This window comes from Metopolophium dirhodum, chromosome 1 (genome assembly GCF_019925205.1).
Source record: "Metopolophium dirhodum isolate CAU chromosome 1, ASM1992520v1, whole genome shotgun sequence".
Classification (NCBI taxonomy): Eukaryota; Metazoa; Arthropoda; class Insecta; order Hemiptera; family Aphididae; genus Metopolophium; species Metopolophium dirhodum.
In genome coordinates, this window is record NC_083560.1 from 145,344,487 (window position 1) to 145,361,886 (window position 17,400).

The 17,400-nt window shown below is 31.8% G+C and overlaps 1 protein-coding gene across 1 annotated transcript; it reads right to left on the reverse strand.

Annotated features, from left to right (window-relative positions):
• Window positions 1-13,805: 13,805 nt before the first annotated feature.
• On the reverse strand, window positions 13,806-16,768 carry LOC132933147 (uncharacterized). Its single transcript, XM_060999467.1, has 3 exons — window positions 15,792-16,768; window positions 14,663-15,230; window positions 13,806-14,468 (listed from the first exon to the last, which is right to left on the reverse strand). Exons 1-3 carry the CDS (start codon window positions 16,766-16,768, stop codon window positions 13,806-13,808), a joined length of 2,208 nt encoding a protein of 735 aa, XP_060855450.1.
• Window positions 16,769-17,400: the final 632 nt, after the last annotated feature.

A 17,400-nucleotide genomic window follows, 5' to 3' on the forward strand; every position in this document is an offset into this window, starting at 1 on the left:
GTTAATAAGATAATTAAGGATAAGTTATGTTTTAAGTTGGAACAAAGAACTGAAACAGTTGTGACCGTGCCAATTGCCGATCCGGCTATGGAAAATAAAGATGTTATAGTTCTTAAACAAGAATTAATTAAGGACGTATACTGTGCCTATGTGGTAGGAACAGTAAGGTCAGGAAAGGTTTTAGTCAGTATATTAAATGTTTCTGAAGTAACTAAAGAAATTAACGAAGGTATTATGAATCGAATATTGTATGATACCGCTACAACCTATAGTATAGGTCCATGTCACTGGCACCGCCCATTTTGAATTTCGGATCAAAACACGGGGCTTTCGTTTGTGCCCCGTTTGTGCTAGTTTGTGCAGCAAATCCCTTCGTTTGTGCTCAATCCCTTCCAGAGTTATTCGCGATTTACCTTGGGCGGTGCCGGAGACATGCTGGCACCGCCCAATTAAAATTTTGAACTCAAACCCGGGGCTTTCGTTTGTGCTCCGTTTGTGCTGGTTTGTGCAGCAAATCCCTTCGTTTGTGCTCAATCCCTTCCAGAGTTATTCGCGATTTACTCTGGGCGGTGCCGGGGACATGCTAATTGCAAACATCGAATATCGAATCCAGACCCAAGCCGTTTGTTTGTGCTCCGTTTGTGCTGGTTTGTGCAGCAAATCCCTTCGTTTGTGCTCAATCCCTTCCATAGTTATTCGCGATTTACACTGGGCGGTGCCGGGGACATGCTATTAGCAAACATCGAATATCGAATCCGGACCAAAGCCGTTTGTTTGTGCTCCGTTTGTGCTGGTTTGTGCAGCAAATCCCTTCGTTTGTGCTCAATCCCTTCCAGGGTTATTCGCGATTTACTCTGGGCGGTGCCGGGGACATGCTAATTGCAAACATCGAATATCGAATCCGGACCAAAGCCGTTTGTTTGTGCTCCGTTTTTTGTGATTTACCCGAGTGGTCTAGGAAAGGTTAGAAGTGCCCTTTTAGATATTAAGTAGGTAATTTGTAAAGTTAATTTATAAGTTGGTAATTCCAAATAACATAAGGAGGCAGAATACAAAGTGTATTAAACTATCAAATTCACCATCCACCATTTAGCTGTTGTTAATTATTTATATGGTATATTGTTAATTTTTATAATCCGGAGTTCGGTGATATTACCATATTTTAGTATACCTACATTGAGTATTTAAATTTTGCTATTATCATTGTACAATAAAATATTCTCGTCTTTCGTATAACATGTTAATAATCACTTTTTTGTTGGTACTGATGTAAAAAGTAGAGTTTGAATTTTATTCATAGGTAATATGTAACATATTTATAATTATAATTATAACAGTGCCTAAATATATATATTGCAGCAGGTGTATATTTATTTATTTGTTAATATTTTTGTATCATATAATTCATATAAACCAAGATAGAGGTGTTTTAAATAGATGACCTAATATGAAAATAAATAAATAAATAATTTTAATAAAAATGCAATAAAATATAAAATTAGTTTTAACTTATGGTTTGTCTAGATTCAATCATTTTTATAAGTTTTAGATTCGAAAAAATCTTAAGGTAGGTAGATAACATATGTAGTATGTACGTTGTACAGTAACCAGCGCAGTCGGTATAATATAATTATTTTTTTTCATAACAGGATATTTGTGTGGAATTGATAAATACATATTATAAATATATTATATAATGATAAATTGATAGGGTATTCTCATAACTACAAAATACATTGCATATAATTTAACCTCAAAAATAATGTGATTTGATTTTTTTTCACACTCAGGTTTATACAAGTTTTTTTAGTTTTTACAATGTTATTTAAGTTTGATCAGTCTACAATATTGTTAAATGGGGTAGCATAGGTTATAGGTGTTTACTGGTTGTTCACAGTTTTTAAGTCTAGGATGAACGATATTTATTTTTTTGTTGGTCTTGAGTATTAGTTACTATTTCCATCGGGTTATTAGCTGTAGGAATGTAATGATAAGCTTTTGGGACACGTAGGTATTTTATACCTCACTTAACCTAGTCGTATACCAATAATAATGGGAGTTTTGGCTTGGCTATTATCATTCCATTATAAAATATGCCTGTTCACATCTTAATAACCGTCTTTTTATATACTTATATACCTACTTAAGTCTAAAAAACTTAAAAATTCTGGTACCTACAATAATAACTATTTTTTTTAAATAATTACTTTTGTTGTATTTTATCACAAATCATAAACATTAATTACTACAAACTTAACTTAAACACGTTTTATTGTTAAACATTTTTACGGATTTTAATATATTTGCATATGATTATATATTTATTGTATAATTTTACTTGTATAACATTAATAATACTGTTTTTAATTAGGTATTAAGCTGTTGTGATCAAAGCTTAATGAGTATTTAGGATAACATTTTGTTTATAATCGCAGACTATTAAATTACAATGTAAACTTTTTAATCAAATATTTATTATTAGATCATACTTTCATTATGTATTCCTCTACACTATACTGTTAAACATCTGGCAACTTGCTATTAAAATTTAAAAAAAAAAAAAAAAAACATTTTTATAAAATTTTAAAATAATTATGTTAAACTGTATATATTATAAATTGACAATTTGCGATTATTGTTGTTGGTCTTACTGTCCTAGGTGCGCATTTTAGATCATCATAACGTTCCCATCGATTTGAATTTTCTCTCCAACAATAAGATACGTAGTGACCAATAGCATCATTTTTGAATGATAATGGTGGAATGAAATTGATCACTCCTCTCAAAGTAAAATTGTTTCCATTTAAATATAATCTTTGTGGGATTTCGGAAAGGGTCAGAGAAACATCGAAGTTCTTATTCAACTGCAGTTGTCGTTCGGAAGATGGGGCAAAAAGTTCGATGAATATTTGTTTTCCAAATGTATAATTACATTTTATTGTATATTTATCACAACTGTCACATTTTTTGTAATCATCTGAGTACATATCATTCAAAACGTCGAGAAAAAAAGTCAAGTCCGCTGTAGGTAAATTAACAACAATCGTCCTACATTTTCTTGTCTTTTCTTCCTTGCAGTTAAAACATGTTTTATTTTCTTGGTATGAATCATAGTTCTTAAAAATATTTTCAACTATAAAATGTTCTGTACATGAACAGTCTAAATGAAAATGCCCTTTTGGATATTTTAAAGGTGGTTTATAGATCTCAATTAAAATCATCGCTCGTTTTCTGTAACTTTGTACATTAATTCCATCCCTTATACCACGAGAAATAAGCTCAAAAAGCTTGAAATCGATATTCACTTCAATAAATTCGAAATAATCTAAGCTGTCGGCATATGACGTGAATAAAATCTGTACCAAACTATCAAATGCGCAAGTATTAGTAAGCGTATATTGACTATTATTAATTTTTATACTTTGTAGCTCAGGACAATTACCATTCTTAAGTATACCAATTACTGGTGACTTAGTTTTGCTATTATCGTTGTAAAATAAAATATTCCTGTCCACGTCTAAATAATTTCCTTTTTTTTTTTTGTGCTGATGTCCTTGTCCTTTCCAATTTTCAATTGCTATATTTTCGTCCTCGCTTGATTTATCAAATTCGTCACATCGTGACAATGTGGCTGTTGTTATTCTCTTATTTTTATCCTGTTCTTCATCAATACTTGCGGTATCTTCTTCACTTAATAACAAATCAATACTTGTAGCTGGTGATATGCTTTTTATATTATTCGTCTCTTTTTCATGAAAATATTCTGTATCAGTTAATGAACTATATTTGGTTGGCGATGTACTTATTACATTATATTGACCTTTTTCACTTAACGATACTAATTTTTCAATTTGTTCACAATTTACAGATAAATCTTGAATTGGATCAAATGATTTATCTTTATTTATTTCATCCCCTTTATTTTCGGTTCTAATGCAATTCTCAATGTCCGTGTATTGTTTTATTTGTTTTGCGCCTACAATTTTCATGGAGCCTAAAATATCATCGATGTATATTTGAATAAAATCGTCTACCCGTAGTGGTAGAGTCTTATGTTTAAAAGTACGATTTTTTAAATCATTAAACAAGCTCTCAGACGAAGCACTTGTTTCTGTTATTTCTCCAAATTTAAAAATAGAAACCATAACCGCGGACCAACACGGAATAAGTTTAGAAAATTGTAATAATTTCTTAGCAATCATTGGACAATATTGCATATTATCATGATTGCCTTGATTTTTGTGAGAATGTGATTCTTCTAAACAATTATTATAAATATTTTGAATAATTTTAAAAATACTATTATCGTCAGCTAGTTCATTAAGTAAGTGAGCACTATCTAACTCAGTATCTTGGCCCTCAATAATATTTTCGTCACTAGAATATACGGTTTCTTGATTGATTACAAAATGACTCGATATCCTTTGTTTCAAATAATTTTTTGCGATTTCACATGCATTTGGAATATTGTTGGAAACATATCCATCTTCTTCATTTAGTGCGACAGTAAAAATACACTCTAATAAATATTTGATGTCATTGAAATCTGTACTTGCAATAACTAAACCTATGGATCGTAGATAAAAATTTTTGATTCTGTATGAAGAATTTTTAATTTCTGGCCATGAACTTAAAAGCTTCATAGTATGATTAAAATCATTCCTAAGCATACAATGAGGTATTTCGACTTCACTTTCTTTTAATAAAAGTGATGAACATATGGACAAATATTTTGATAAACTTGAATATTGAGTAAAGGATTTGATTACAGCCATCATTAACGCTTTAGACTGATCTGTCACTACAATTTTCGGAAAAATAATTTTATTTCTTGTCCATTCGGTAAGCCAATGACTAATGGAGTTGTTATCATGTCTTTCTGACAACATATGGGCAACTGTGAATTGAGACTGAGTTTTATAATCCATTACACCAATTTGATACAGAAATATATTTGCAGTTTCCCGGCCAGAAATTAATTTAATCTTTGAGACTATTCCACCAGTAGCATCAATTGTAATTCTAGGTGTACTATTTGTTTTTGTGTACAATCTATACATGTTAAGTTTAGTCACAGTCCAATAGTGTATAAAAAACCGATCATATCCAATATCGTTTATAATTTTGTTATACGGTGTTATACTTTTCATGAGGGATAATGCCATAATTGGATCATTATGTAGCTGATTTTTTTTATTATTTCTATATTTCAATACTCTAAGTGCATTCAAAGATGGGAGATGACTTGGTTCGCTTTCTCCGAATTCCATTAGTACATTAGCTTCAGTTCTTCTTACAAATGCAGCTGACATATTTTGTTTTACTATTTTATTCAAATAGTCGTCTCTTTTTTGACCAATTACACGCCTTTTTTTCCCACTGTTACACTTATTAAAAGCACCACTGTAACTGCAATGCATAGTGACTCGCGTCTCTGGGCTAGGACAATTCTCAACTAAGCATTTTAAAATACTATTGCAACTTGAACAATGACCTAATATTTGTAAATACTTGTCACCCGCAGGGAAAATTTTGCCATACTTGTAAATTATTGGACAAGACTTTCTTGTTTGTTCAAAAAAATGACTATGAATAATATTGGTCCATTCATTTGGAGTTAAGACGTCGTATGATCTAGTAGCATTTATTCTATCAGACCGATTATATATTTTATTAGGAGTATAAATTCTTTTCCATTCTTCTACTGATAAGGTAATATTAAACTTTAAAGTAACAAGTTCATCTGTTTCACTATCAGAATCTAATGGCTCAACAAGTTTTGTAGATTCGATATGAATATGTTTGGTGCTGATGGAACTTTGTGAAAGATTAGGATCTAGTTTTGATAAAATCCCAAATCTATTTTGAAGGACGATTGTATAAATATACTTTGGCTTTATAACATTTTTCAACTCACGAGAAATTTCTAACCAACAAATATGTGATGGTTTGTGGATTTGTTTAGTTTCAGCATCAAAAATTGTGTCTTTCTTTTCTAATAAGATCTTTAAAAGTTTTTCTGAATCAAAACTTGCTTGTTTTGGCATTTTAAGTCCTCAATGGTTTTTGTACCTGTCAAAAAAGCCCGTGAATATAATTCCCATTTTATTGTATGGTGGTTTCTGGTAGAAAAATTGATCTAGTCGATACTTTTGGGAAAGGAATTGCCAGGAAAGCCATAAAAAATAATGAAAAATTCAGGTTAGACCTAACCTATATTAAATAATAAAAAATGTTTAATAAACTTATTTTATCCTTTAAATAAATTTTTATTTTGAATTTTTTAATAATAATTTTTAATTTTATCTTGAATTGGAATACAATTAGTTGAATGTCCATTTATTTCAACACGACAAATTTTTACAAAAATATATTTTTCTTATTTTTTTTAAAAATTTATTTCTATACCATAAAATTATGGGTTAAATTAATTTAGTCAATATTTATATCTTTTAATCTTAATTGAACTTCAAAGTCATCTTTTCTTTCATATTTTTTAAATAACATAATTAAACTAATGATTTAAATTTAAATTTTATTAATTCAAGTTTAAATACTTACTTTATTAAAAAAAATGTTTAATCCAAATGCATTAAAAAACTAAATTTTTCATCTTTTTAAAATTATTATACTTGTCTTAAATCAATTAATTAATTTTTATTTAAATTAAATCAATATTTTTTCCCTTATATATATATATATATATATATATATATATATATATATATATATATATAAACAATCTTGTAAAAAATACATTTGAAAAAGTATTAAAATACTAATACTAGAATTCGAATAAAATAGTATTAAAAATACTTTTAAAATACTATTGTAAAAATGTATTTTACGAATACTCACAAAGTATTTGAATACAAATACAAGTATTTTTTTTTAATTTTTTACTTTATAGATATGTATATTGTATATCAGAACCCATAAAATTGGAAGTAGCATTTTTTAAATTTAAAAAATTGTTATTACCTACTTTTCTATACAAAATGTTTTCTGTTTTTATAAATTCAATTTTATTAATATAATGTTTTTTTTAAATATAATTATATAGCTTTTTAGAGTTAAGACTCAGAGATTAAGTCGATAATTTACATATTATATATTATTTTACATTAATACAAGTATGGTTAAAAAAATAATATTATTACCAATTGTAATTACGAATGTCAAGTCGCTGTGAAAAATAATTAATAAAACTAATTTTGTGGTATTTTAAGAAGTATTCTGAATACTTAAAAAATACTTTAAAAAAATTGTATTTAGAATACCAAAAAATACTTAGAAAAGTATTTTAATACAAATATTCAAATACTTGTATTCGAATACTTTACAAGACTGTATATATATTTATATATATGTACCTATATATTTACTAACTATATAAGCTATATAGATGTATCTTTATTTTATAAATATGTATATATACTATCATGGCCGTAGCGAGGGTAGGGCATGGGAGCAATCGCTCACCCCTGCGCCTCAAATTGAATTAAGACGATTTTTTTTCAAGGTTAAAAAGGTTCAATTTCATGAAAAAATATTTTGGGGAATATCGCAATTCAATTTTGTGATCTTTTTATGATAATTAAATGAGGTGCACCAGGAATGGTATAATATATACTACTCACATGTATACTATATTATGAATATGAAGCCATAAATGTAGGTATCATATACTATTCTTCTTTCTTTGTTTTTTAGAATCAATAATTAATTTTTTTTTTTATAAATGATTTTTAACTTGAAATTCTTGAAAATGTAATACAAGGTTCCTCATAAATTGGTCTTATAGCAATTTAAAAATTTAGAAAATACAAAGGCACATGTGTATACATATGTTTAAAGTTAAAATATTATATTGAAATGTGAAAATTTGCAAGTATTTTTGTAGACAAAAATTCATAAAATTTTTAATATCCATAGTTAAGGTTTGAAATAATTGCAGTACAAGAACCTTGGTTCTATGTAAGTTGAGAATAAATTATTTATAAAGAAACTTCAAACAATATTATTTTTATATTATTTATGATTATTTAAAGATTAAATTTGTATAAGACTCATCAAAATGATCAATATAAATGTAATAATATAAAATATCTTAACATGACAGTCTCCAGATATATTTTGAATATTTTTCCAAAAGTTTTAAATGCTTATTTTGTTATTTTTAAATAAAACTAAGTCGAGTAGGTGTAGGTAAATCTAATATTCCTATTTATATATTTTTTTTCATTAGGTTATTAATTATTTTTGTCAAATTAACCCTTTTTAAATTAAATAATGAAAATAATGTTCATATATTAATTATTAATACAAACAAGAAAATTATTTAAATAACACAAGATAATTATGAATTCTAAAACATATAAAATTCAGGCTGTTTTATTAACTATAAAAATATTTTTTGATTAAAAATTATTACAATTAATCTAAGAAGTAGTATTATTTGTTTACTTTAAGGTATTAAATATTTTAAATACTTTAAATATTAAAGCTGCTGATTGGCCCAGAATTTTTTTTTTCAAATATTCAATCATTGTTTTATTTGGTATGGATATATATTTTTTATTTTATTCTAGGAGCTTGAATAAGAAACAATCAGGTAAAAAATAGCAAGGAAAGTAGGGTGCTTAATTATTATTTGTTTCAAGTGTGATAATTTTCTTAGTCTTGAAGAACTAGTACTTGAACTTCTATTCATTTTTTACCACGTACACCATAACACCATTGAGGCCAGCTCAACAAATTTTCATTTTCCACCAGGGAAATATAATTTTGGTCCGATAACACAATAAATTAACTAACATACTGCCATCCATAGAAATGTATATAAAATAATATTAAGATATGAATATTATGACAACCTGTAGAGTATCTTATTTACTTATAATTAAGATGACGATAATTTTTAAGCCATGTTCGAAATTATCTAACCAAAATTGGATAAAATATTGATAAATAGCTATTAAAAATTGTACCAACACGTTCAAGAAATATGTAAATTAATGGTTTGATACAATAAACCATGAGAAATGTCTGTCCAGCAGAAATTTCTATTGAATATAAAAATAATATGACAAAATATGGAGTATTTAAAAACTAAGAAATATAACTTTGTTATAAACACCTACCCACAGAAGTATCTGTCCAGAAAACATTTCTTAGAATAAAAAGTATCATAATGATATCCAGCAGAGTTTTTAAACGTATTCGAGTGTATCGGACCACTGACCATATTTAAAGTTCAAAATTACGCATTTGTTAGTCTGATATAACATAATAAATGCGCAATGTATGAAAATAAATATAATTTGTCAAAAATATGTTGAGCAAGCAATTAATTTATGGTGCATTCTTACGTGCGAGGTGGTGTTTTTACACAATTGAATTTCTTCCAAATCTGAAATTTTGTGATTGAAATAATTTGGAGAGCTAAAACAACAAACTGCAATAGCCTAACGTGTAAACAATAAAATTAACTAATAATCAGAAACTGTTATCTGTGAGACTGACCAAAATGAAATCAAAACCAAAATCAAAGCACTTTTGTAGATTATTGTTATCAGTTATCACTTATCAATCAGCTTGCGGCGACGCACAAAATATGAATGCGCACGTGGCACGTGCGCTATCTGGTAGTTAGTCTAAACAAGATATAACTCGACCGCATAATAAACTGTAACTGTGCTGTAACGGGCCCGACGGGCGATACTAGTGACGCTCCCAGTGGTGAAATTTCGGTGTTCCGTTGTTTCTCAAACTTGCACACAATACGCGGCAATTTGGAATACTGTACGGTTTTTAAAAAATATGAATAAAAATAATTATTTTATTTTTTGTATAATATATTTTATTATACATTATATTATTTATATTAATATACTAAAAAAATAAAAAATAAATACAAAAATCTGCCACTGGAAATCTAACCTAACCTGCGGCGTCGCTAGTTTCGTGAAACGTACTGTAGAAACAAATCTATTTTAAATGATATGTAAATAGTATTCGTAGAATAGAAGGTTATTCGTCTCGGGCTAACTAAAACTGACTATAAAACTGCTTGCAAGTAATTTATTAATACCTATATTTTTAATATGTATCTACCTATTTACTGAAGACCAGGAATTAAAATTTTTTTTCGATAATGCAATATCGGGTGCATTTGATGGACTTATTAAATGCTCAAATACTTGACATATAAAAATTTAAAAAAATATGCTGATACGCCATTTTTATTGAATGTCGTCCCAATATTTCTTCTAGTAAAGGTCCTCCCCACACATTGCAGCGGTGGCGGTGAAATTCTATTGTCTCGGCGGTGCCGCCGCGGTGGCGTTAAATTGTGTCCGGACTCATTTTAACGCCACCGCCACCGCCACCGCCACCGCTGCAGTGTGTGGGGACCTTTACACAGGCACTACTTATAAGTCCAGTATTGCTAGCAGTCGCATTAAAACACATAGGTTGAATACGATTTGATAAATTCCAGTTATTAATATGATTATAAACAGCCTCAGCTAATATTTTGCTTGTAACTTTTAATAACTGAGGAACACTTAAAATCTTGAAAACACTATTTCCAGAAACTAAACTGCAAGACAATTTTCATGTTCCATTTTTGTTAATGCTGGTAACATTTCCCATCCCAATGAATAACTTGATAAATGAACGGGTCAAATTTACTTTTTATATGTGATGCAATGTTTTCTCTATGCTAATGCCGAGTTGTTCGAAACGATTCTCTATGTAGAGCAAAATTATTTGAATCTTGTCCCATCAACAGAATAAGAGCTGGTAATACAAAATTTGAATTTCTGTTACTTACATTAGCTCGGTCTAACCTAACCTAACCTAACGCAAACGTTAAGCTGTGATTAACTAAATTAGCATGTAAATAAATCTATAAATCACCTACTTAATATCTAAAAGGGCACTTCTATTAACATTACTCCTAGACCACTCGGGTAAATCACAAAACTTTTTACGTAGGATTAACTGCTGACAGATAAATTAATATTAACACACACTCATAATTAGTAAGGCCAATGGCCTTACTTACACCGTGTATAAGTAAATTAGTTCAATTGTCACCTTAGACCTCAATACACTACTACCACCGGACTCCATATGATGACGATGCAGTCATATTATATATAGAATGCAATTTACAAGTTTGGAGTATAATTATTTGTAAGTGCAGTATACAATAAAAATATTATTAATAACTGATATTGAATCCTAGTTATTTAAATACATTTAAGATTCTGATATCTATAAATTTACCTCTGACTACGGTAATTATATCTATTGAGTCCTACAACTCTCCCTAGATATTTTATATTTAATTGGTCGTTCTTCCGACCACGTTACAGCACGTTACACTATTAGTGTAATAAGTATAATTGTACGGCGGGTTTAGGCAAAAAAGACTTTCCCGTTTTCCAACAAATTAGAAAATGAAGATAAGTACATCAGAACCAACAAAAAAGTGATTATTAACATGTTATACGAAAGACGAGAATATTTTATTGTACAATGACAATAGCAAAATTTAAATACCCAATGTAGGTATACTAAAATATGGTAATATCAACGAACTACGGATTATAAAAATTAACAATATACCATATAAATAATTAATAACAGCTAAATGGTGGATGGTGAATTTGATAGTTTAATACACTTTGTATTCTGCCTCCTTATGTTATTTGGAATTACCAACTTATAAATTAACTTTACAAATTACCTACTTAATATCTAAAAGGGCACTTCTAACCTTTCCTAGACCACTCGGGTAAATCACAAAAAACGGAGCACAAACAAACGGCTTTGGTCCGGATTCGATATTCGATGTTTGCAATTAGCATGTCCCCGGCACCGCCCAGAGTAAATCACGAATAACTCTGGAAGGGATTGAGCACAAACGAAGGGATTTGCTGCACAAACCAGCACAAACGGAGCACAAACAAACGGCTTTGGTCCGGATTCGATATTCGATGTTTGCTATTAGCATGTCCCCGGCACCGCCCAGTGTAAATCGCTAATAACTCTGGAAGGGATTGAGCACAAACGAAGGGATTTGCTGCACAAACCAGCACAAACGGAGCACAAACAAAAGCCCCGGGTTTGAGTTCAAAATTTTAATTGGGCGGTGCCAGCATGTCTCCAGCACCGCCCAAGGTAAATCGCGAATAACTCTGGAAGGGATTGAGCACAAACGAAGGGATTTGCTGCACAAACTAGCACAAACGGGGCACAAACGAAAGCCCCGTGTTTTGTTCCGAAATTCAAAATGGGCGGTGCCAGTGACATGGACCTCTATAGTATACATGCGGTACATACTGAGATTAATGATGACAATCGAGTCAATAGAATTTTAAATTTAATATGAAGTGACCATATGAGTATTGATGAGAGACAGTCCATATTTGAAATCTAACTATGGTCATATATCTGATATTGTATTTGTTTTATTAGTGTGATATACTTAATATTGTGCTTATAAAGTTGAGTGAAATTAATATGATAGATTCTTCTATTAGTTATTATTACTATAAAAATACTAATACATTAGTACAGCGGTGCTCAACCTTTTTGTATGTGGAATATGTATTTAATGTACAAAAAGTATAACAAATATTATGTTATTCCAATTTTGGGTATCACCAATGACGGTTTCACGCGTACCACAGGTTCAGAAAAACAGGATTTAATAGTTTTGTATACAATGTATAATAACATATTTTAATAATATATTATTATTCATTATGGGAAAACATATTTGTCACGGTACGCTATAAGTACTCCTATTATTGAACATATTTTACTAATTTTTTTCCTATTCATTTGTACCTACTTATTTACAAAATAACATCTACACTGATACACACTATATTATTCCTGGTTGAACAATAATTATATTATGCAATGGAATACTAACACTATATAATACTGATGTAAGAAAATACTCTAAACTTAAACTCAAACTTATAGGTATTCAGAGACATCCAGATGGATGTGGTGGAGGCCGTGGAAGTGGCAGAAGTCCAGATGGAAGGGGCTGGAGGACATGGAAGTGTCGACATCCGGGTAGAGGAGATTGAGGACGTGGAAATGGTGGAGTACGTGGAAGTGGTCGACTTCCAGATAGAGGAGTACAAATTTATACTTACGTCGGTCGCAACCTCCACCGCCATCACCACTACCGCTCCTTTTCGTCGGGCCACTTCTGGGCTTGGCTAAATTATAAATTACAATTATATAAATAATATTAAGACTGTTATTAAGGAATATGTAAAGTAAACACTCAGCATTAACCAATAATCTTATACAAATGTATGCTTACTTCAGTCGCGACCTCCACCGCCATCGCCATCACCACCACCACCGCCCCCTTTCGACGGGCCACCTCTGGGCTTGGCTACAATATAAATTACAATTATATACATAATATACATAACAGTTATAACATTCTGAAACGGGTAAATAATATTTTAATCGTTTCTAATTTTATTATAAAAAATAATATATAGATTAACCAATAATCGTATACAAATTTATACTTACGTCGAGCGCGGTCTTTCCCGTTGTCTATATGTAGACGGTGCAGCTCCGGCTAATGTTGAAGACGCTCATTCTAAATTAAAAAGACAGTTTAAAAGAACAATTGATTGGTCTGCATTATTATGTTTGTGGCATTATAAAATATTCAATTCGTCTAACGAAATGCATATGGTGCACATTAAAACTAAGCCAGGGTTCAAAAATGTATATGGTATATTTTTTTTTTTTTTTTAAGGCCTTTGAGACCGTCTTGCCATAGAACAAATCCTTTCCCATTCTTCTCTATTCTCTGCTACTTCCTTCCAGTCCCTATGATCATATTCCGCTCCACCAGCACTTAGGAAATCTTTTTTTATTCCATCTTCCCAGCGTAGCCTTGGTCTACCCAGTGGTCTTTTTCTCTTTGGGTTTTCTTGGAGTACCCTTTGAACCATTGAATCTTGCTTCCTAACTGCGTGTCCTGCCCATACCAACTTGCTCCGTTTGATCTCGTTCATAATATTTGGTCTATTGAAAAGCTCCGTCAGTTCTTGATTATGTCTTTTTCTCCATCCTTGAAGCTCTTGATCATATATAGGTCCATATATTTTACGAAGTACCTTCCTCTCAAAAACTGCTAATCTTTCCTCCTCAGTCTTTCGTAACGTCCAACATTGTGAACCAAACATGACTATTGGTCGTATGATTGTCAAATACAGCTGAGTTTTAACCTCTTTTGACATGACTTTCGAGCTTACTAGTTTGCCTAGTGCATAGAAGCATTTATTTCCCATTTTTATTCTTTGTTGAATTTCAATTTGACATTCATTCTTCTGCGTTACAATCGTGCCCAGGTATTTAAAATCTTCTACTCTTTTGAACTCGTACTGGCCAACTGTTATGGTTTCGGTTTCCTAAAGGTTATCTATACTCTGTTCAAAATAAGACCGGACCTCGGCGGCCGAGTTGTGCGCATGGGCGTGGCTTATTTCTGCGGCTCGGCCTGACACGTGATCTATGGTGGGGGAGGTGCCTGACCGTCGCGAACGAAAACTGGTCGCCGCCGAGGTCCGGTCTTATTTTGAACAGAGTATAGTTCCCTACTAACTTTCATGTACTGCGTTTTCTCTATGTTGAGATGTAGCCCTACCTTCTTTGCCGATACTATTAACCTGCCGCATAAACCTACCACTTTATGTTCGTCTTCTCCTAGCAAGACTATATCGTCTGCATAGGCGAGCAGACTGAAGCAAGTTCTATCCATTCTTACTCCTTCATCTCTTCCAATATTTATTTCTCGGACCACCTTCTCTAATACTAAATTAAAGAGTACTGGAGACAAGGCATCCCCCTGTCTAAGTCCGGTTCTTACCTCCACTATCCTCGATGTCGCGTTTCCTACTTTGACTTTGATTTTGGTTTGTCTTATACTAGCTTCCACTAATTGTACTATTTTCCTTGGGAAATGAAAATGTTTCAGAATTTCGGTTATGCTAGTTCTATCTATACTGTCATACGCTTTTTGAAAATCAACGAAGATAACATGGAGTTCCTTATTATATTCCCAGCTTTTCTGGAATAACTGCCTGATTATAAATATCTGATCTGTCGTTGACCTATTTTGCCTGAATCCACATTGATAGTCCCCCACCACTTGTTCGGCCAAAGGTTTGATTCTATCCAGGATGCAATATGATAATACCTTATATGTTGTATCTAGCTACGCTATTCCTCTATAGTTACTACAGAGTTGCTTGTCGCCTTTTTTGTGTATTGGGCATATGTATGCTTCTCCCCAGTCTTTCGGTAAAATTTCCGTCTCCCACACTTCTTTTATCAACAAGTATATACTTTCTATCATGGAGCTGTCCGCATGCTTTAAAATTTCCCCTTGAAGGTCATCTTCCCCGGGTTACTTGTGATTTTTGAGCCTTTTGATCTGTTGTTCGATTTCTTCCTTTGATGGGGGGGGGGGGGAGGGGGGCAGGGATCATCATTGGGTTCGTTGTGTCCATATGTAAATTTATCAACTGGTGCTTCACAATTGAGTAGCTTTTCGAAGTACTCTGCCCATTTCTCTATTATTTTTCCTGATTCGTCACTAGGCTTCCATCGTCCTTTTTCAGAAATTTTTCTTGTCTTCTATATCCGCCTTTAAAACTACCTTGTGATATAGCTGCCGTGTATTGTGTGACCTATAATCCTGTTCTGCCTCCCTCATTAAATTTTGAACATACTTTCTCTTTTCACACCTCAAAATGTTCTGTACTTCTTTCCTTCTAACTATAAAGATTCTTTCTTCCTCCTGATTGTTAGTATCATTTAGCCATCTTTCTCTTGCTATTTTCCTTCTTTCCAGGGCTTCTTGGCAGATAGCATTAAACCAGGGTTTCTTCGTTCTATGGGCTTTCCCTAAAACTTTCTCCGACACATTTCCAAGGGTATGTTTAATTATTTTCCATTGCTCATCTACTGTTTCGGGGTTTGAGTTTAATTCTCGTGCCATTTTCTGTATGTTCTCTTGAAATTCTCTAGCTTTCCTACTATCCCTGAGTTTCTCTACATCATACCTGACAATTTCCGATTTCATATTCCTACTCATTGTTTTTAGCTTAACCCTAAGGTTACTAGCCACTAGGAAATGGTCTGAGTCGCAGTCACCTCCTCTGTATGTTCTTACATCCGTTATGTTATTGGCAAATCTCTCATTTATTAATATATGATCTATTTGGTTTATGTGCCTACCATCAGGTGACACCCACGTCCCTTTATGTATGTTGTTATGCGGGAACATTGTACTCTTGACTTTGAGACCTTTCCCTATGGCCATATCCACAAGTTTTGTGCCATTGTCATTAGTCATGTCGTGTAAACTGTGGGTACCAATAGTTGGTCTATATGATCTCTCTTTCCCTATTTTGGCGTTCATGTCTCCTAGTACAATTTTTATTTTGCTATTACTAATCCCTTCTAGTAGTTGTTCTATCTCAGTATAAAAATCTTCTTTTTCTTGTTGTGATTTGTCCTCCGTGGGTGCATGTACGTTAATGAATACGATATCGAACCATTTAGTCTCTATTTTTAGCAACGCCAGTATTGGGTTAATTATTCTAAAATCTTTTATCGTTGGTACTATATTCTTACGTACCGCAAAACCAACTCCGTATTGTCCTCTTTCATCACACCCCACGAAAAGGATTGTCATATTGCCCATGTCTATACTTCCTGCTTCCTTTCATCTTATTTCCTGCAGAGCTACTATTCCTAGACCATATTTTTCTACTTCCTTAATCATACTTTGTGCAGCACCGGGTTTGTAAAGAGTTCGTACGTTCCAAGTTCCAAAAGTAAGTTCCGTGTTTCCGTTTCCATGTCTTTTTCCATTAAATCTAGTCCGAGGCTTGTTCTTAGGGTCCTGAACAAAGCATTTTTACGAGGCAGGGTTGTTAGCCCTGCGCTCAACCCCCAACCTGGAGGACCAGACTACCCCAACCACTTAAGGTCAGGGTACGGCTACTGCAGTGTACTGGGGGTACACTAGGCGATGGGAGCGCCACTTTCTCTACGCCAACTGTATATGGTATATACATTACATTAATTGATAGATACGATCGGCGGTGACCGTGTTAAAAACAAAAACAAAAAATAGAAATAATATTTAGTTACACAGAAAGCATGTGTTGCAGACAAAACTAAGGCTCGATTTTCTTCGCAAATTTATATTATTATTTTATTATTAATTCATATATACGATCCGCGTTGGGCGTGTTAAAAACAATCTAATGTACCTTATTATACTCATTCTAAAGTCGATAAATAAAAATAAATAGAGAAAGTGTATAGTAA

Coding starts and splice junctions, on each gene's coding strand:
- LOC132933147 (XM_060999467.1), bottom strand. CDS start 16,768: ATGGGCAATATGACAATCCTTTTCGTGGGGTGTGATGAAAGAGGACAA. Junction 15,231..15,791: donor TTGAGGTGTGAAAAGAGAAA/GTATGTTCAAAA, acceptor CATCCTGGATAG/AATCAAACCTTTGGCCGAAC. Junction 14,469..14,662: donor AGAAAACGCAGTACATGAAA/GTTAGTAGGGAA, acceptor GATAACCTTTAG/GAAACCGAAACCATAACAGT.